This window comes from Myotis daubentonii, chromosome 9 (genome assembly GCF_963259705.1).
Source record: "Myotis daubentonii chromosome 9, mMyoDau2.1, whole genome shotgun sequence".
Lineage (NCBI taxonomy): Eukaryota > Metazoa > Chordata > Mammalia > Chiroptera > Vespertilionidae > Myotis > Myotis daubentonii.
Window position 1 is genome coordinate 10,129,917 of NC_081848.1, and position 20,761 is coordinate 10,150,677.

At 35.0% G+C, this 20,761-nt stretch overlaps 1 protein-coding gene across 3 annotated transcripts in view; it reads left to right on the forward strand.

Moving 5' to 3' along the window:
* DYNC2H1 (dynein cytoplasmic 2 heavy chain 1) overlaps positions 1–20,761 on the forward strand; it is a 305,024-nt gene that overhangs the window by 147,355 nt on the left and 136,908 nt on the right. For 2 of the 3 annotated variants that reach the window (XM_059707923.1, XM_059707921.1), the window contains exons 64-70: positions 568–588; positions 2,467–2,565; positions 4,094–4,217; positions 14,928–15,091; positions 17,011–17,130; positions 17,897–18,031; positions 19,645–19,788. In XM_059707923.1, the coding sequence (XP_059563906.1) occupies positions 568–588; positions 2,467–2,565; positions 4,094–4,217; positions 14,928–15,091; positions 17,011–17,130; positions 17,897–18,031; positions 19,645–19,788 (807 nt within the window). The remainder of the gene's footprint in view (positions 1–567; positions 589–2,466; positions 2,566–4,093; positions 4,218–14,927; positions 15,092–17,010; positions 17,131–17,896; positions 18,032–19,644; positions 19,789–20,761) is intronic. The other variant, XM_059707922.1, reaches the window with a different exon arrangement.

The following is a 20,761-nucleotide window of genomic DNA, read 5'->3' on the forward strand; positions in this document are numbered from 1 at the left end:
AACTACTGATAGTTTCGTAAATGTACCCCGGCTTTTTATTCCTCTCTCCTTCATGCTCCTGTCTATCCCTGAAATGCTTTTTCATCTCTTTGCCAAATAATTCCAATTTATTTTTCTTAGTTTAACTTGAATTGCTTGCCAGCAGCTTCCCCTAACTCCACCTGCGATCTTACAGAATATTGTGTAGTCTTCCATTATAGAATTTTTATTTTTGGCTGCTTTATTAGATGTGAAGTCATTAAGGGTAAGAATATATCTAATTAATTTCTTTATCACTCACATTGTCTTACCATGGTGGTTATGCAGCCTCTGGTAGGTAAATGAATACATGAATGAATAAAAGTCAGTATTTTTGGATCTATTATGATTTGTTAAATGTAGATTTTAACTACTTTTAATCAACACAGACCTAAAATATACCCTAGAGATTTTATTTAAATCTCTCCAGAGAAGTATAAATAAATGAATAAAACCTATAAATACTCTTTGAAATTCTTAAAAATGTTTTTTTGTTCTAAAAACATAATTTTTTGAAACTTTGTCTTCTTTTTTCTTATTTTGCATCAGATCATTGGTTTGAAGTCATGGGTAAGACCTTTTTAAGACATTTAAAATAATCATGTTCATGGTTAGTCAAAACTTAGTAGACTTGAGAAATGTTTGCTATTGAATGCTAACATAAAGTAAGATCTAAAACCTAGGTGTAGTAGGTTGGTAATACTTAATAGGATCTTTACTAACCATCTCATTTTGCTGGGAATAGCAGATTTACATGATGGAGCAATAAGTGAAACTTTCAGAAATAGAGTTTGGGTGAAGGTCATAAACAGTGACACAGAGGGAACTGTGGTGAGAGCAGGCCATTCTGGGGGCAAGCAAAAAGGGGTGCATTGCCCAGTTGGTGTGGCTCAGTGACTGAGCATTGACCTATGAACTAGGAGGTCTCAGTTCCATTCCCTGTCAGGGCACATGCCCGGGTTGTGGGCTCAATCCCCAGTAGGAGGTGTACAGGAGGCAGCCAACCAGTGATTCTGTCTCATCATTGATGTTTCTCTTTCTCCCTCTCCCTTCCTCTGTGACATCAATAAATTTTTTAAAAAAAGGATGTGTGCATTGTCTGGAAAGAACTTTAAAGCCCTAATAAAACTGTTATTAACCCAGTCAGCTCTTTATTATCACCATATGCTGGCAGTTTTAAACAATGTTGCTGATAAAATGCTCTTCATCCCTGGGGCATATGTTCCCCACTACCCGCCTCCTTCTTGGTATGTCACTGAAAGAACATCTTGTTCTTAGTATTAGACATACCTCAGTTCTAAGTCTTTGTTTCACTTTGATTTCCTGTATCTTCTCCCTATAGCACACAACTGCTTACAGTTTTCAGATAAATGAAAATTTAAGAAAAACTAAATCAGTCACTATTATTTAACTCTGATTGACTAGGTAACAATGATTATTAGATGACTTAAATTTACATATATTTAAATTTTTCATATATATATATATATATATATGGCTTCTTTTCATCTGCTAAGTGGCTTTGTGTATAGGGCATGTTCACTGGTTTTTAACTTTCCTTTTGTTTCAGAGTTTAATTAGTGATGTGTATTCTGTAATGAATTTAGTTCCTAATTCATTAGATCAGCGGTTCTCAACCTGTGGGTTGTGACCCCTGTGGGGTCAAACGACCTTTTCACAGGGGTCACTTAAGACCATCAGAAAACACATATATAATCACATATTGTTTTTGTGATTAATCACTATGCTTTAATTATGTTCAATTTGTAACAATGAAAATACATCCTGCATATCAGATATTTACATTACGATTCATAACAGTAGAAAAATTACAGTTATGAAGTAGCAACGAAAATAATTTTATGGTTGGGGGTCACCACAATATGAGGAACTGTATTAAAGGATCGAGGCATTCGGAAGGTTGAGAACCACTGCATTAGATCTTAAATTATAACATGTAATTTTTTCTTCTAGGGCACTTCTATTGTAATATTAACTATGTAACACTTTATAAGAATGAATGTTTTAAATATAAGCCATTATATTGATAATTATTTCAGTAATACTTTTGTAATTAGTTCATACTTCTCTTTTAAGGCCTTTATTGTTTATTCAACCAAAGAATATATAAAGTTAGGCAGTAACTTGGTTGTCTAGAGCTCTTGCTTACTATGTTGTTAATTTACATTGTCTGTTACTTAGTAGTAAATGAGACTGTATTTACTTTACTGTGATTTTAATTTTATTATCTATTATTAATTACTGATAACTCTAAAATTTATTAATGTGGCCTCTGGTACAGCTAAGAACTGTACCTTTAATTCTTCCTCATGGTTGTATATTTATATTCTCCAAAGACTAAGAGAAAAACTAACTCAGTAATTGATTCATAATTTTTAGGAAATTATTTCCATTTAATAAAAACTTCTAATTTTTCTTTTGAACTAGAGTCGAGTGTGCCCATTTCTTATAGACCCTTCTTCCCAAGCTACAGAATGGTTAAAAACACATTTGAAAGACTCACATTTGGAAGTTATTAACCAGCAGGTGTGTATAACATAATTTAGATACCAACTAGTAATGACATTTTATGGTGAAAAGCACTCTGTGTCTATAATCAGAAAACATAGATCAAAGCTGAGTCCTATTAACTTACCTGGTGTGCGACCTGGGAAAAGAATGTAACTCTCTTAACTTGAGATTTTTAATTTGTAAGAAAGGGGTAAGAATATTTGTTTGATTTCTTTTAAGTGCAGGACACTGATCTAAGTCCTGAAAATTTAATGGTGAGTAAAGTAGTCACACTTCCTGCACTCATGGACATGACAGTCTAATAGGTTAGAGGCAGGGGTGGGGAACCTTTCTCTGCCAAGGGCCATTTGGCTATTTATAACATCATTCATGGGCCATAAAAAATTATCAACTTAAAAATTAGCCTGCTCTATTTGGTCAGACATTTAACTCAGGGCCAGATCAAATAATTTCCTGGGCCTTATAAGTCCCTCAGGTCGGATGTTCCCCAGTCCTGGGCTAGAGAGACAAGCAATAAGCACTTACACTAAATTATGTTTAAAGACACGAGTATAAGATCTTATACAAATTAGTTACTAATTGAGCTTGGAGAAAAACTTCCTGGACTTTTAATATACTTGTAGTTTCTCTCAGTGTCTCTTATAATTTATTGTTCTTATAACTGACCAAGAATATCTTTGATGTGTCCTAAGATTTGACACATGTTCAATGAAATTTAATCATATTCTTTCAGGTTATCACTTCTCACTGTCATATTTATCTTGTGAAGAAAATAATTTTTGGCCAGGTTTTTTTTTTTTTCATTTTGAGGAAGGGCTAGTTGTATGATTAATTTTAATAGATATTTTTTAGGTGATTGAAAAATTTAAAACATACTTCATTTATAAAATGGGGATATTGACCTTATTTGTGTGTTGAGAATAATTGTAAATTAGGTAATACACAAAATACTTTAATGTCACTGTGGTTTGCAGTAGATCTTAATAGTTATTATTTCAAATATTTAATTTATTTTAACCACAGTTGGAGGTCTGGAGTGATGTTGGAAACTGCTCTTTTCCTAGCCAGGAAGCCTTAAAATTCTTGCATGGTTATAGAATCTTGTCTAAAAATTCTTTTCACCATGATTAGGCATACTACACAAAGAAAAGTTTACTAGAATTTAACCAAAGTAGTTCTTATTAAGTACGGGATGAATAACTTATTGCACATAGAATTTGAAAAGTTGTTTCTGCATCAATTTGAAATTTGTGATGGAAGGCTGAAAAAAGCTTTTTTTATTGTTAAGGTAAAAATATTTATTTTTCTTATGTCTATTTTAATTATTTATGAAATTTATTTGATAATTTATTCAACTAAAATGGTTCATTCCTAAGTACTTATAATTAGAAAAGCAATAATAAATAATTTGAATTGTTAACATGCATATTACATTTTAAAATATTCATAATATTCCTGTTAATATATTCATTTATTATCTGTAAGGATTTTTATAAATATTAAGGAAATGAAGGAATTAATATGTATACTTTTTTTCTCTTAGGATAGCAACTTTATCACAGCTCTTGAGTTGGCAGTACGTTTTGGGAAAACTCTTATTATACAAGAGATGGACAGTGTAGAACCTGTTCTTTATCCATTATTGAGACGGGATCTGGTTGCTCAAGGTAAATATTTGACAGTTTCCAGATAGTAATTTTTTAAATTTTCAAAGTAATTAACTTTATAACTGACTGACTTTTTTTTCTTGCCACTGAATCTGAGGAAATAGAAACTTTCTGTGGAGGTTGATTGTAATGTCATTAAGTCTAATAGTAACAGCAAGTAGAGAAATTCTTAAAGTGCCTTTATTGAACAGTCACTGTGTTGGGCATCTCCCAGACCCAGACTATTCCTGGGTACAGTGTTTTATTAGGAAGACTCACAGGACGCAACATAGTTTCATTCATAGCTAAAACTTACTGCAGGGAAAGGATACAAAGCAAAATCAGCAAAGAAAACAGCCACATAGGGTGAAGGGTGAAGTCTGGTGCAAGCTTCCAAGAGTCTTCTTCCATTGGAGTCACCCAGGACGTGTTAATCCCCCTGCACTGAGTTGTGACAGCTGAATTGTGACTTAGTGCCCAGAGTTTTTATTGGAAGCTGATTTTTATTGGAGGCTACATTCTTCCTGGTGCATGGCAAAGTTCCAGACTCCCTAGGCAGTGGTTCTCAACCTTCCTAATGCCGCGACCCTTTAATACAGTCCCTCATGTTGTGGTGACCCCCAACCATAAAATTATTTTCGTTGCTACTTCATAACTAATTTTGCTACTGTTATGAATCATAATGTAAATATCTGATATGTTATATGTGTTTCCCGATGGTCGCGACCCACAGGTTGAGAACCGCTGCCCTAAAGGAAAGTAGGTGTTCATCATAAACCACATTTTTTACATAAACAGTTTAAGTACACTCTTAGGTGATCTGGGATTAGTGAGAACCCTCACAAAATCCAAATTCCCAGATTCTGGTTATGGGCCTACCTTGCAAGCAGGCCTTTCTAAGACTAGCAGTCTCACTACTGTTGTGTTACCTCTTTTCTGCATAGGTACCTAACCCAGACTTTGTCAGCTAGAAAGTAATGTAAAGTATGTCATGCAAAATGAATACACATACATACACGGATCTGTACTTATACATATATACATACACATACTTATACCACACACATTGGTAGCACTACAAGGTTTAAATATACAATTGAAGAAAATAGGGCAAAGCAATGAAATAGCAAAGCATGCACTGTTTGCTGATCACCTATTATCCCCCAAATCAGTATGTTTGGCCTGGCAGTCATTGATATGTTGTGAAATGAACTCTAGTAGTGGGTCTTTTGCCTTTGTAACGCGGAGTTACTTCCACAGTTCAGTCTCTGGTCTCAGTCTGTTTTTATCGCGTTAACTCAGATTTGCTGAGCTAGTTCTTGCTATGCTATATTTAAGGATGAGTGTGTGTGTGTGTAAATGACCCTTTAGTGCCATCTGGATATGACTCTTTTTAGTCTATGTTCTGGCCCTCGAGGGCTCATTAAATATAAACCCCCTGATTGGTGTCAGGTTTTAGCAGTATCTGTGGCATTGTCTGAGAAGGGGTGTTAACAAGGTCTGTGAAGCTGGGTCTGGTGAAAAGTGACATATTCTGCATCATGATTGGGTCACATTAGGAACCACTGTTCCAGATAGTTGTGCAGGACTATTCGAATCAATTTGTTTATTTTATAACTATGAAAAGGGTGTTGTTAGTTAATCTTGGTACCTACCTTACTTTTTTTGCCTTTCTCTCATGGTTGGATGCATTCATATCGCATTCTTTGAAGTCTGATATTCTCCTTGAGTATACTTCAGACTGTCCTTTTCCATAGTGTTGAGCTCTTCATGAATTGCCATTTTGTCATCATACATTTCCTTTGGGGACAGTGGATGGCTGTCTCAGAACCACATAAACAAAGTCTGTCCAGTTTCATTTACATAACAGTGTCCTTAATCTATGCAATATGAACTGCCTTTCTACATACTGAGATCAAAGCAGGTACCCATAATGGGAATAGAAAATGCTTTTCCTCTTCAAATTTATTCTATTCAAAAATCTTTCAAATATATATTGATAATAAAAGCATAATATGCTAATTAGAATGGACAGCCGAACGACCTTCCGAATGTCCTTCCGGACGACCTTTCAGATGAAGCTGGGGCTGCGAGGGACGAGCTCCTTGCACGAATTTCGTGCATCAGGCCTCTAGTATATTGATAATAAAAATGAGCAAGGTGCAGTTCCTCCTCAATTTCTCATTGTTTTTTACTTTATTATTTGTGTGCCTAATTGTTCAGCCCTTGCAGAAGGTAGATATGGCAATTTGCAATTGGTAATTAATTGAAGACCAGTGGATCAGCTAGACATGTAGAAGTTGTTAAGAAAGAGGCTGGTATAGTTGGCAAATAGTTCAAGTTTTACTAACAATATATGTCAAAAGTATTTTTCATTATCATTCCAGTTCATTACATTTATTTCATTTCCATGTGGAGTTTGAGTATGGATCCAGGAGTTATAGTACAAATGATAGCTGAACTTCATCGTTGGCTTTTTTAGTCCAGATGCTTAACTTTAGTCATGGTTGCTTCATATGGGCATATGTATTTGAATTAAGTTTGTGATTAATTGTTATATCTGTTTCTAGAGGGTGGCTCTCCATGTGGGTATGTCTTTGTTAGACCAATTGGATCTGGGAGGCCACTGCTATAAACACAGCCAGACCAGCCTTCCAGGTTACATTTGGCAACATGTGAAGACATTTTTGATTGTCACAATACAAGAGTTCTATGCCAGGGACATCTTAAAATGCTCAGGGCATCTCACAACAAATCATTTTCCAGCACAAATTGTCAGTAGTGTTGAGGTTGAGAAACCCTAAACTAGCTCACTGGTTGTGACCCATGAATCTCTGTACTGATATGATATATATTTTAAATATGTTTTTATTGATTTTTTTAGAGAAAGAATGAAGGGACAGGGATAGAGAGATAGAAATATAATGAAAGAAAAGCATCATCAATCGGCTACCTCCTCCTGCACACCCCCTACTGGGTATCGAGCCCACAACCTGTGCATGTACCCTGACTGGGAATCAAACCAGTGACCTCTTGGTTCCTGAGTCCACACACAACCAATGAGCCACACCAGCCGGGCTGTACTGATATATTTTAGTTAGTCTCAGCATGGCATGAATATATCCTTATATACAATCACCCCAAATACCCACATCTATTATACAAGTTGACCAAACAAAACAAAATATACTCAAACCTGATTCAGAAACTAAGATAATAGACATGTAAGTTAAGACTTCCTCTGGAAAGAGGACAGGAGACCAAATCTTATATTTGTACCCAATCATTCTGTCTTCATAGTTCTCCAAACTACAGTAAAGGTTTTGTGTCCTGATGAAAAAATTGGTTGAAATTAACTCCAGCATAGGTTAACTCCAATGTAAATGAAGACTTTCTACAGTTAAGAATGTGTTGGATTTATAGTTTTACATCTCATATTTTCTAAGAGTAGGATATGGGGCTTATAAACAAGGGTCTTTTTTAGACAATAAGCCATTTACTTTGAATTTTTAAAATGTTATATCCAAATAATACATGCTTACATAATTGTATAGTACATAATGGCAATGGTGTTTTGTCCTTCCCCTCCTTGTTATTAGTCTCACTAACTAGAGAAAACCAGTTACTTTTCAATTTTAATATTTTGTTGAAATATAAATGAATGTGTATCCTATATAATAAAGAGCAAATATGCTAATTAGACTAAACAGCAGAATGACCATCCAGATGACCTTCCGGACGACCATCCGGACAACCTTCCGGACAAAGCCGGGGGCTGCGAGGACCTAGGCAGTGGAGGGCTATGAGGGCTGAGCTCCTTGCATGAATTTTGTGCATCGGGCCTCTAGTATATATTTAAGCACCCAGATTAAGATACAGAGCTTTATCAGCACTCCACAAGAGCTCTTACTTACCACTCTCCCCAACAAGGATAACCACAGTCCTGACTAAATAGCATAGATAGGTTCTGCTTATATATGAACATTGCATAAATGAGAAGGAAAAAAAAGAGCAGCACCTGGTAACTGAGGGCTGGGAACTGGCCTGGCTCTAATAGCTTGGCCATGGTGTTCTATTGAACGTAAAGCATTTCACATTTCTAACATTAGACATGTCACTCAATGCCCATAATCAACCATAATCAAGCCTGAGCACGAAAACAAGAATACTTTCCACATCACAAAAATAACCAAACGTCTTTCTCTCCCAGCTAATTTGAGTGTCTTCTGCTTTGTTACCAATTATAACAGTCTTACTCTATTTCTCCCCTCTTCTAGATGAAAATTATTGATACCATTCATAGATTGTTTTCTCTTTCTGATGGCACTCATTCCCCAGCAAAATACACTTTCTTTGAACCATTCCCAAATCATCTAAGTCTACTAAATCCTATAACTAGCGCCTCAGTGCCTTCTTACTAAGGCAGTGCAGTTTCCCATGATGATCGATCTTTAACTGCAAATGCCAGTAAACCTGAGCGGATGCTCTTTCAGCATTGGTTTTATTTTGTTTTGTTTATAGTGTATATTTTGTGCATGTCTCAGCTTTGGCTAAGTTATTTTTTAGGTATTTGTCCATTCATCCAAATTGTCAAATCTATGTATATATTATATATATTGTCAAATATATGTAATAATGTCATAACTTTTTAATTTCTCTTGGTTTTGTAATGATGTCTCCTTTTCCTTGATAATGGTAATTTTTTCTTTGTTCCTTGATCAGTTTTGATAAGGTTTACTAGTTTTTTACTAATTTTTTTAAAATATCAACTTTTAACTTTGTTGATTTTCTTTGTGTTTTTTTTGTCTAAAGTTTTACATGTCTCCTTTTTCCCCAATGATTTTCTTCATTGTATTTTATTTTTTTCACATATACATGTCTCATTTAATTTGATAGAATATTTTCATTAACAATCATGAAAAATATATAATTGCTTATGCTTGAAATAATATATTCATATAATTTTTTAAAATTAAAGTGTAGTTGACATACAATATTGTATTAGTTTCAGGTGGTCAGTGGTGAATTAACATCTCTATATCTTACAAAGTGATCATGACAAGTCTAATAACCTTTCATCATTGTACAAAGATACATTGACTATCTGATATTATTGACTATATTCCCTATGCTGTCCATTCCATTCCATGACTGTTGTATTTTTAAACTGATTTTTACTCTTTATTATTTTATTTCTATTATTTTCCTTAGATTTTCTATGTTCATTTTTTCTGTATTCTTGAGATGGAAATTAAAAATATTGGTGTTCAGTCTTTCCCCCCTCCCTAATATATGCATTTATGTCTATAAATTTTCCTCTAAGTCCTTCTTTAGCTTCATACTACAAGTTTTGATTTTTTTCTTTGACTTATAAATTAATTAGCAATTTTTTGGTGGTGTTTAATTTCCAAGGAGTTGGAAGTTTTCTAGTTACCTTTTTTGTTATTGATTTTTAGCGTAAGTTTATTGTGGTCAGAAAACTTATTCTGAAGTGTTTGTTTGTTTTTGAATTCTGTTGAACCTCTCGCTCTGACATTGATTATTTTCATAAATGTTCTATGTACTATTGAAAATTATGTGAATTTTGCTAATGGTTGTTTTAATTTTCTCTAAAGTCAATTAAGTCAAGTTTGTTAATTGTATTATCTTCTATGTCTTTTTAAAAAATTTAAATTCTTTATTGTTTAAATGATTATATAAGTCTTCTTTTCCCCCACTGACCACCCCCGGGCGCCCCCACCCCCCTCCCAGCATATGCCGTCACCCCCCCCCCCCCCCATCCCTGTCTGTGTCCATTGGTATGCTCATATGCATGCATACAAGTCCTTTGGTTGATCTCTTATCCCCTCACCCCCGCCTTCCCTCTTAAGTTGGACAGTCTGTTCGATGCTTCTATGACTCTGGTTCTATATTTGTTTATCAGTTTATGTTGTTCATTATATTCCACAAATGAGTCAGATCATGTGATATTTATCTTTCTCTGACTGGCTTATTTCGCTTAGCATAGTGCTCTGCAGATCCATCCATGCTGTTGCAAATGGTAAGAATTCCTTTTTTTTACAACAGCATAGTATTCCATTGTGTAGATGTACCACAGTTTTCTAATCCACTCATCTGCTGATGGGCACTTAGGCTGTTTCCAGATCTTAGCTATGGTAAATTGTGCTGCTATGAACATAGGGGTGCATATACCCTTTCTGATTGGTGTTTCTGTTTTCTTGGGATATATTCCTAGAAGTGGGATCACAGGGTCAAATGGGAGTTCCATTTTTAGTTTTTTGAGGAAACTCCATACTGTCTTCCATAGTGGCTGCACCAGTCTGCATTCCCACCAGCAGTGCACGAGGGTTCCTTTTTATCCACATCCTCTCCAGCACTTGTCGTTTGTTAATTTGTTGATGATAGCCATTCTGACAGGTGTGAGATGGTACCTCATTGTTTTGATTTGCATCTCTTGGATGATAAGTGACTTTGAGCATGTTTTCATATGTCTCATGGCCTTCTGTATGTCTTCTTTTGAAAAGTGTCTATTTAGGTTTTTTGCCCATTTTTGATTGGTTTGTTTATCTTCTTTTTGTTAAGTTGTATGAGTTCCCTATAAATTTTGGAGATTAAACCCTTATTAGAGATAACATTGGCAAATATGTTCTCCCATGCAGTGGGCTCTCTTGTTTTGTTGATGGTTTCTTTTGCTGTGCAGAAGTTTTTTATTTTGATGTTGTCCCATTTGTTTATTTTCTCCTTAGTTTCCATTGTCCAGGGAGATGTATCGGTAAAGATATAGCTACAACAAATGTCTGCTATTTTGCTGCCTATGGCTTCTTATAGGATTTTTATGGTTTTTCCATCTTACTTTTAAGTCCTTTATCCATTTTGAGTTGATTTTTGTGTATGGTATAATTTGGTGGTCTGGTTTCATTTTTTTTGCATGTTATCCGTTCAATTTTCCCAACACCATTTATTGAAGAGACTGTCTTGACTTCACTGTATGCTCTTGCCTCTTTTGTCAAATATTAATTGAGCATAATGGCTTGGGTCGATCTCTGGGTTCTCTGTTTTGTTCCATTTGTCTATATGTCTATTCTTGTGCCAGTACCAGGCAGTTTTGAGAACAGTGGCTTTGTAGTAAAACTTGATGTCTGATATTGTGATCCCTCCAAATTTGTTCTTTTTTTCTCAAGATTGCTGCAGCTATTTGGGGTATTTTTTTATTCTAGATGAATTTTTGGAGAGTTTGTTCTAGGTCTTTGAAGTATGCCATTGGTATTTTAATGGGGATTGCATTGAATATATAGATTGTTTTGGGTAGTATGGGCATTTTAGTTTTTGCTGATTCTACCAATCCATGAACATGGTATATTCTTCCATTTGTTTATGTCTTCCTCTATCTCTTTTTTCAGCGTCCTGTAATTTTCTGGTCCTTTGCCTCCTTGGTTGTATTTTTTCCTTGGTATCTTAATCTTTTTGTTGCAATGGTAAATGTACCTTCCACGTCTGTACTGTTTTTCTTATGTTTTTGTTTTTTTTCTATGGTGTATGGAGAGAATATCTTAGCGTCTCCTTGATTTTGAATTTGTCCATTTTGCTTTTAGTTCTGTCAATTTTAGCTTTTAATATTTTAGAGCTATGTTTTAGATACATTCATATTTGGAAAGGTGATTTCTTCTATTATTTCCTATATCATTATTAAATGTCCTTTATTTCTAGAAATGTCTCATGTTTTTGAACCTGACATTAGAATGGTTACAATAATATTGGGTGGCTAGTGTTTGCATGATAAATCTTTTCCATTCTTTTACTTTCAATTATTTGTTGGTCTTATTTATAAAAGCATGCCTCTCATCAGTGGTATATAGCATTTGACTTGCATTTTCATTAATCATGCAGTCTTAATATTTGTAATGCAATTTAACATAGTTAACCAATTCATGCAATAACTGGTGTAGTTTTCTAATAAACCTGATTTTTGGGTCAATTTTTTTAATGATTTCTTAATGGTTACTCTACAACATGTAGCAATACACATCTTTGACTTATTATTTTCATACAAGTAAGTACTTTCCCACTTTGCCAGGACTGCATTTTAACTCCACATACCTTTTCATTTTTGTTGTGATACATTTTCATGCTCCACATGATGTTATAATTGTGTTTAAAATCTATATTTATATGTATTAACCCTTTCTAGTGTTCTTAAATTCTCTCAGCATTTTTTCCATTTATCTCCTCATTTCTATCTGGATTCGCCTTCTTTTATGGGGAGGATTTACTTTTATATTTATTTATTTATTTATTTATTTAATATATTTTACTGATTTCTTACAGAGAGGAAGGGAGAGAGATAGAGAGTTAGAAACATCGATGAGAGAGAAACATCGATCAGCTGCCTCCTGCACATCTCCCACTGGGGATGTGCCCGCAACCCAGGTACATGCCGTTGACCGGAATCGAACCTGGGACCTTTCAGTCCGCAGGCTGATGCTCTATCCACTGGGCCAAACCGGTTTTGGCTACTTTTATATTTAATTTAGTGAAGGCCCACTAGAAATAAATTTCTTTTTCTTTCATTTTTGAAGTATTTTATTTCTGTCTGTTACAGAATGCTGGGTTAACAGTTATTTTCTTTAGCACTTTAAAGTTTTTATTCCATAGTCTTACGATGTCATTACTGTTAAGAAATAGCCTGCTGGTTTTATTGTTGCTCCCTTGTAAGTGGTTTCATTTTTCTCTGGATGCCCTGAAATGTTTCTTTTTCATTCAAAATGTTTATTTGTCTTCTGTGGTTTGACTCTGCTTGTCATTATGGTTTGTTTTCTTTGCATTTATTCTGCTTAGGTTTTCTTGAATCATTTCAGTTATTGTAAAGGTATTATATTGGGCTTTTAAATTTGTATTTCTCTAATAATGATTAAAGCACAGTGTTATTTTGATTTTGTTTTTTCCTCTATCACAAACTGCTTTTTGAATTATTTTCACATTAACTTAAAGTTTTAAAGTAAAATTTTAAAATTTATTCTGGTCTCGGAGAGCAGAATGGTGCAGCAGAAGCGTGCTGGGCCCATAAAATTTATTCTGGCCTCAAAAATTTTTTATAATGTTTTTCTTAACCTTTGAAAATAATCTGTGAAGATATGTTTTTTTTGTTTACTTAAAAAATATCATGCCCTGGCCAGTTTGACCAGTGGTTAGAGCACTGGCCTGTGGACTGAAGTGTTGCAGGCTCGATTCGCCGTCAAGAGTATATACCTTGGTTGCAGGTTCCCCAGCCTCAGTTGCTGGAGACAACCAATCAATGTGCTTGTCTAACACCACTGTTTCTCTGTCTCTCCTCCCACTCCATTCTATTCTCTCTAGAAATTAATGGGGAAAATATCCTCAGTGAGGATTAAAAAACCAATTATTTGTTGTCAATTTAAAATAATAAGTTATGGATATAATTGTTGATTAATATCTCTGTATCTGTTATATAATGAATATTATTGTTTTCTATCTTAGAAATAGAGGCCCAGTACATGAAATTCATGCACGGGGGCCGGGGGGCAGTGTCACTCAGCCAGGCTGCACCCTCTCCAATGTGGGACCCCCTTGGGGGATGTCCAACTGCTTCTTGCAATCTGGGACCACTGGCTCCTAACCGCTCGCCTGCCTGCCTGCCTGATTACCCCAACCCCTCTTCCTGCCTGCCTGATCGCCCCTAACTACCTCTGCCTGGCTGCCTGACCGCCCCTAACTGCTCCCCCTGCTGGCCTGGTCAGCCCTAACTGCCTCTGCCTTGCCCCGTATCTGGGACCCAGGATTCCCTCCTCCAGCTGGTTTCAGGCATCCGGGACCCAGGCTTCCCTCCCTCTGGCTGGCGCAGGCACCCAGGATCTGGGCTGGCTTTACCTGGGCTGGCCTCAGCCACAGGTGACCTTGGGTAGGAGGCTTCTCCCAGGCCGCAGCTGCAGGCGGCTGGGACTGCGGGGCAGGCGGCTTGTCCCTCTCCTGGGACGCAGACTGGATGGTCCCCATTCCTCTCTCATGAGCTCATTTGTGCCTGGCTGGTCCCCATTGCTCTCTCCCAAGTGTTAAGTGTCTGAGCCGCTACAGCATGACAGTGTGAGGGCATGACAACCATTTGCATATTAGCTCTTTATTATATAGAATGCACTCCTTTTTAAGGCAGAACTTTACTTTTCTTAGTTTAACTTCTTGTCATGAATTTCCTGTGTATGGCAATCTGAATAAATCCTTTTTTATGTTATTAATGGTAACTTTGTAATTACTCATGTGTTGATAATCCTAGGCTTATACCAGTTCATTCTATCTCCAAGCATCACATCCTCAATACTAGTTATAATAAACACGTTTTAACTGATGAATTTAGAAATAGAGAATAATATATAATAGAGAGTTTTTAATTTTTTATAATCTGTAATCAATTTCAGAAAAATTTGGGATATGAAACATATAGTTAACACTAAAACCATCTTGAATATAAGTAGATACTCTTGGTGCTTCAATATCTTGGGGTCATCTTAATGAGTATGACTGACTATTGCTTACATAAGTGTCAGCTAATAAAGCATCTGGTTAATAGTGTTTTGGGTAGTCTAACTGTTGCTCTTTTGAACTCTTGAAAAGTCTGTAATACAAACTATTTAGAATTACTGAGAAATTTTATTTTTAATGTCATGGAGCAAAACACAGGATATTAAGGCCAACTAATTGTGTCATTTTTTAAAAAAATAGGACCTCGTTATGTGGTACAAATAGGTGACAAAATTATTGACTACAATGAAGAATTCCGCCTTTTTTTATCAACGAGAAACCCAAATCCCTTCATTCCACCGGATGCAGCTTCCATTGTTACTGAGGTTAACTTTACTACTACAAGAAGTGGATTACGAGGCCAGGTATCCATCTATCATAATTTACCCTGGAGATCTTTTGTAGCTTTATATACTCATTAGCCTTTTTCAATGGGAAGCAATTTTGTTAAACTGTTTAGCATTTAATTTTCTGAAAATATACTTTCAAGTTATCGTATATCATTTGGGTTTATTTCACGTATCATTTGTGTTAGAAGTGTGCATTTGTTGCTAAAGTCAAATTGTTGATTCTTTCAGTATAACTTTAGTTTTAAGTCTGTTTCCATCATATATGGTAGAATTCGAGAGATGGAAGAATCATAGAGATTATGATCAGCTACTTTATTTTTTTTAATTGTAACAGATGAGGTTTAAATGTGGAAATTTCATTTAATTGACATACTTAGCTAGTTGAGGGTCTTTGATTACCACTCAATTTTTTTTCCTTCATCAGAGCATACACACCTTTGAATTCACTTTATCTGGGTATGGTTTATTAATGCATGGATTTCAAAATAAAGTTTAATGTCCAGACATTTATTTATATACTATCTCACTTATTTTTTTCACTTTAAACATATACCTGTTGATTTTTGAATATCATCCTATTTTTTATTTATCTAACGATCTTAGATTTTTGATTTATATGATAGTATGTCTATTTGTTATAATTTTCACTTTATTTAATTTTAAAACCTTAATTATAAAATATTTTTCTTATCATATTATGTGACTCACCACATATATTTCTATGAACATTATCTTTGGATTTACTTGATGATAATCTTATAAATAAAACAATGGGCAGATTATTCAAAACTTGGCAGAATTAATTGACAAAATTGCTCCTTTTGCCTAAAAGCTCTCCATAGTGCACAGCTGTCATGGCTCAGTGTTTGAGCATATACCTATGAACCAGGAGGTCACGGTTTGATTCCTGGTGGGACACATGCCTGGGTTGTGGGCTTAGTGCCCAGTGTGAGGCTTGTAGGAGGGAGTCCATCAATGATTCTCTCTCATCATTGATGTTTCTATCTCTCTCTTCCTCTCACTTCTTCTCTGCAATCAATTTTAAAAGTATTTTTAAAAAGTAAATAATAAAAGCTCTCCATAGTAATTGCTGAAAGTCGCTATTTAGATATTTAACAAAAACTAAGAGACAATGCTTATATAGTGTATTTTGATTATATGATTTATGACATACCAGTGTCATTCCCTAATTTGAATTTCCAAAATTAAGAAATTGACACAGCATTTAAAAAAGAACAGCTTTATTAAGATTTAATTCACATGCTATACAGTTAGTTCTCCAATTTAAAGGGTACAATTAATTGATTTTTAGTGGAGTGCTTTTTCTTATGGCAACAACATTTTGAAGAACAAACTTTTCCAAAGTCACTGAGCTGTTTTTCTTTCTCACCAAAAACATATGAGTGTTCCACTTTCTCCACATTCTAACCAACATTTGCTATTATTTATTTTTTAATTGTAGCCATACTAGGTAATTGATGATATAGTGTTTTAAGTAAGATATCTCACACTTCTTTATGTGACTACTTAACCATTAAAAATAGTAGCTTCTATACTTTTTATATATGTAATCTAAGTTTAGTATTAAATATCCCACATGAATATGTTAAATAATGCATTTTCTTCTACCATCCTGTAATATTTAACATTTTATCCATCAGATTAACTATTTTTTGTCAGAAATAATTGTGAAGGTGTCTCATATATATATATATATATATATATATATATATATATATATATATATATATATATATATATATGTATGTATATATATATATATATATCCAGAAAGAATCATGTGAGGTACATAGTATCATAACACTTGTAGGATTTGGTCAAACTTAAGGCCTGCTTTTGGGAAGTTTTTATTTTATTATGTTTTCTTTAAACTATATCACTAGAATAACCTTGATATTAAAATTTGTTTTAAGCTTTTGGCTCTAACTATTCAGCATGAAAAACCTGATTTAGAGGAACAGAAAACAAAACTATTACAACAGGAAGAAGATAAGAAAATACAGTTAGCCAAGCTTGAGGAATCTCTCTTAGAGGTATAATTTAATTACTCAAGATATTTATTATATTACCTTTTTTCTTTAATAAATATTCTGGTACGTAAATATATTTAATAAATATACTACTAAGGAAATAAATATACTAGTAAGTAAATAAATATACTAGTAAATATACTATTAAGTTTTTTTTAAATTAATAGTACCTTCAGCATGTTTTTGGTTGTGTCAAAGACATATCAATATATATCTTAAAATCAAAATTCAAACAAAAAACTAGATATTTTGGAGTATAAGATTTTAAGAAATAATGTTTAGCAAAAAGGAAAAGAAAAAAGAAAACCAACTCATGGACCTGGACAACAGTGTGGTGATTGTGGGGAGAAAAGGGGGTTTAGTGGAGGTGGAAGAGGGTATAAGGGGGATCAATGGTGGTGAAAAATTTTTAAGAAAATAATGTTTAAGAGAAGCAATTTTTAATGAACACTGTCTTTATATTGGATTATTTCACTAATTAATTATCTGTTTACATGCTCAGAATTTCAAGAAGCATTAAAAGGTAGCATGAGATTATAATTTAACTTGTAACATTAAGTATTTTTTTATTAGATTGATAAATTAATGTATATGCAATGCTTTGATGATATAGTATAAAAATTTCCTATATCATTCTTGGAGGCTATAAAATGTTGAAATTGTTTTAAAATAAAGTAGGTTCTCATAAACATCATCAAGTTAATTTTAGTTAATTGATTATTTTAATATGTATGATAACATTAATATTATTTTGTTAATTTTTCTACAGACACTTGCCACATCTCAAGGCAATATTTTGGAAAATAAGGATTTGATTGAATCTTTGAATCAGACAAAAGCAAGCAGTGCACTTATTCAAGAGTCACTTAAAGAATCTTACAAACTTCAAATTTTTCTTGATCAAGTAATTATTTCTTCTTACTGATCTTATAGCCTGTTTTTATAAGCTTTTATTTTAATATTAAAAATGTACAATAAGGACTTTAGGGTAATGGAGATTGCAAAAAAAGAAAGCTATTAATAAAACCAAAGCCTTGGGTCTGATTCTTAGTATTACAGAGAGGGTGATGAGATCTTGGCCTTGAGGCTAAGACTGCTGGTCAGTATACCCTGCTGGGTTCTACCCGTGTTAGGCATACTGTTATCTGAAGTTCTAGAGTTTAAAATGAGCACATTGAACATGACTATTAAAGCATCTTTGCATACCTGAACAGAAGTTAAGGCAAGTGAAATCCATTAGTTAAAAGAGTTATAAGCTCTTTTTTCTACTAAAAACATTTTTTTTACCTGTGTATCCTGGACTATGTGATTATGAGGGTCTGAACTGTTTTCTTACAAATGGTTAGAATCTTTTAAACGTTTTTTGACATTTCCTTTTGTAAAATTCCAACCTCCTTTCAGTATAATACATTTTTCCTCTTCTGCATTCTAGTGACTGAGCTTTGCTTGAAGAAAATAAGACAACCAAGAAGATTAATGTTATGTATCGCAGGCTGCTAACTGACCTTCTTTCATTCTTTTCCATTTACTTCAATAACGTTTTCAAATTTTTAGTTCAGTATTTTTCATCTATTGCTCAAATTTTATAATTATATATTATTACCTTTTTCATCTTGGCAAGAGCTCTATAGAAACTAGAATAAGAGCAAACTTGCAGCTCGATTCCAATCTTATTTCCCCACCTTCTCTAAACTTGGCAGATGTCATGATTGTCATTCTATACCTAAAGGAATTTAAACTTTCTTTGCTTTCTTTTTCTTAACAGGCATTGCTGAGTCACACACATTTTACCAGTATCATATTTGTAAACCTGGGGCTTTGATGGAGATCCTTCTCAGAGTTCCACTCAGAACCTTGAGGCCATTTAATCCTATGATTCTCATTTTTTATAATTCTTTACCTTCAGTCAGAATCAAAGCAACAGTGGTTATTCACTCTTTCTATACTTACGTTGAACAATGCTAGATGCTTTATTATCTTAATGTGGCCACCTGTTACAGTCTTCTCTCTAGTTCCATCAGTAATCTTGCTGGATCTAGTCCCACACACTACATTCATAGGTTTTTGTTTGTTTGTTTTTTGCTACAGGGATAGCCTAGTACTACTGTCCTGCCCTCTTGAATTATCTAAACTGGTTTCCTTTTGAAATGTGAAATTGCATTGTTTATTTTGTGATCACAATGGTTTACCATTCCATCTTACTCTCTTCCCCTAATACGAGTGCTCAATGTCCTCATTAATATCAACCCATGAACCACTTCCAGCTTTGTAATATGTGGGGTAGATATGTATTTAAAGTATATTTCCCTCAATTTCATAAAAATAAAAACCAGATCTTGCTAGTCCTTTTAGTTATAACATTCTATGATTTGTCATCTTCATTCATTGGATGTATGTAGAAATAGTAAAGCTGTGGCTGGATATATGCATAGTGGTCTGTAGGTGGCAGTAAAACACTATTACTCAGGTGTTTTGTATTTTTGTTTTTTTTTTTCTCTCCCAACCAATGATTCACAGGAGCGGGATGCCTATCTTCCTCTGGCTGAGAGTGCCAGCAGGATGTACTTCATTATCTCTGACTTGTCCAAAATTAATAACATGTACCGTTTTAGTTTGGCTGCATTTCTTCGACTTTTCCAGAGAGCTCTGCAAAACAAACAGGTATGCTATTGGTTACCCTATAGCTGAGACTGAATAAGACAGACTATTTTACTGGTGATTAATTTATAATTTTCTGAGCAAACTTGTTTGGGATTATATTTCAAAAGACCACATGTAACAATTTTAAACTATATTTAGAAGAAAGTACCTCCTTTTTATGTTCTTAACAAACTGTCCCAATGTAACAGTCTTCTGCTTTTATGTTAATACTAGTGACTCAGTGCATGGATTCGTGCACATTGAAAGGAAATTAATTAGAAGGTGCTCTGTGGGGCGGGACTGGGTGAGATGGGCCGACATGCCCTGGAGCCAACCTCCCACATTGCCTCTCTGGCCAGCTGCACCTGGGGCGGCGCCATGGCTCAAAGGCCATCTGAGGAGTGAGTGGGGTCCCTCTGGCAGGTGGGGTTTTTCGGCCTGGCCTGCAGGGATTGGGCCAAAACCAGCTCTCCAACACCCTCCAAGGGGCCCTTGAGTGTGATACGGCACTCTGCAAAGTTGCTGTCATACAGTGTGTGGAATGCAAACCCAAGTGTGCAGTAAACCAGATTCGGGGCCAGCAGTGCCCCAGCAACAACATAAACCATGGCCGCAGGTGGAATCGCGCAACCCCGCAAGGAATTGGGCTCCCTCCTCTCTGGTTCCAGGGTTTGTTACCCGAGAACTGCCACTGCCAAGTCACTGCAGCTTGGCACTAAACCAGATTAGGGGACGACAATGCCCCAGCAACAACATAACCCACAGCTGAAGGTGGAATCGCACGGCCTAGCAACAACATAATCCACAGGTGAAGTTGGAATCGCAGGGCCCTGTGAGGAACCGGGCTCCCTAATCTCTGGTTCCAGGTTGTGTCACCCAAGAACCGCTGCTGCCAAGCTCGGCAGCTCCTGCATTGAGCATCTGCCCCCTGGTGGTCAGTGTGCATCATACCTACCGGCCAGTTGGACGGTTGCTTAGACTTTTATATATATAG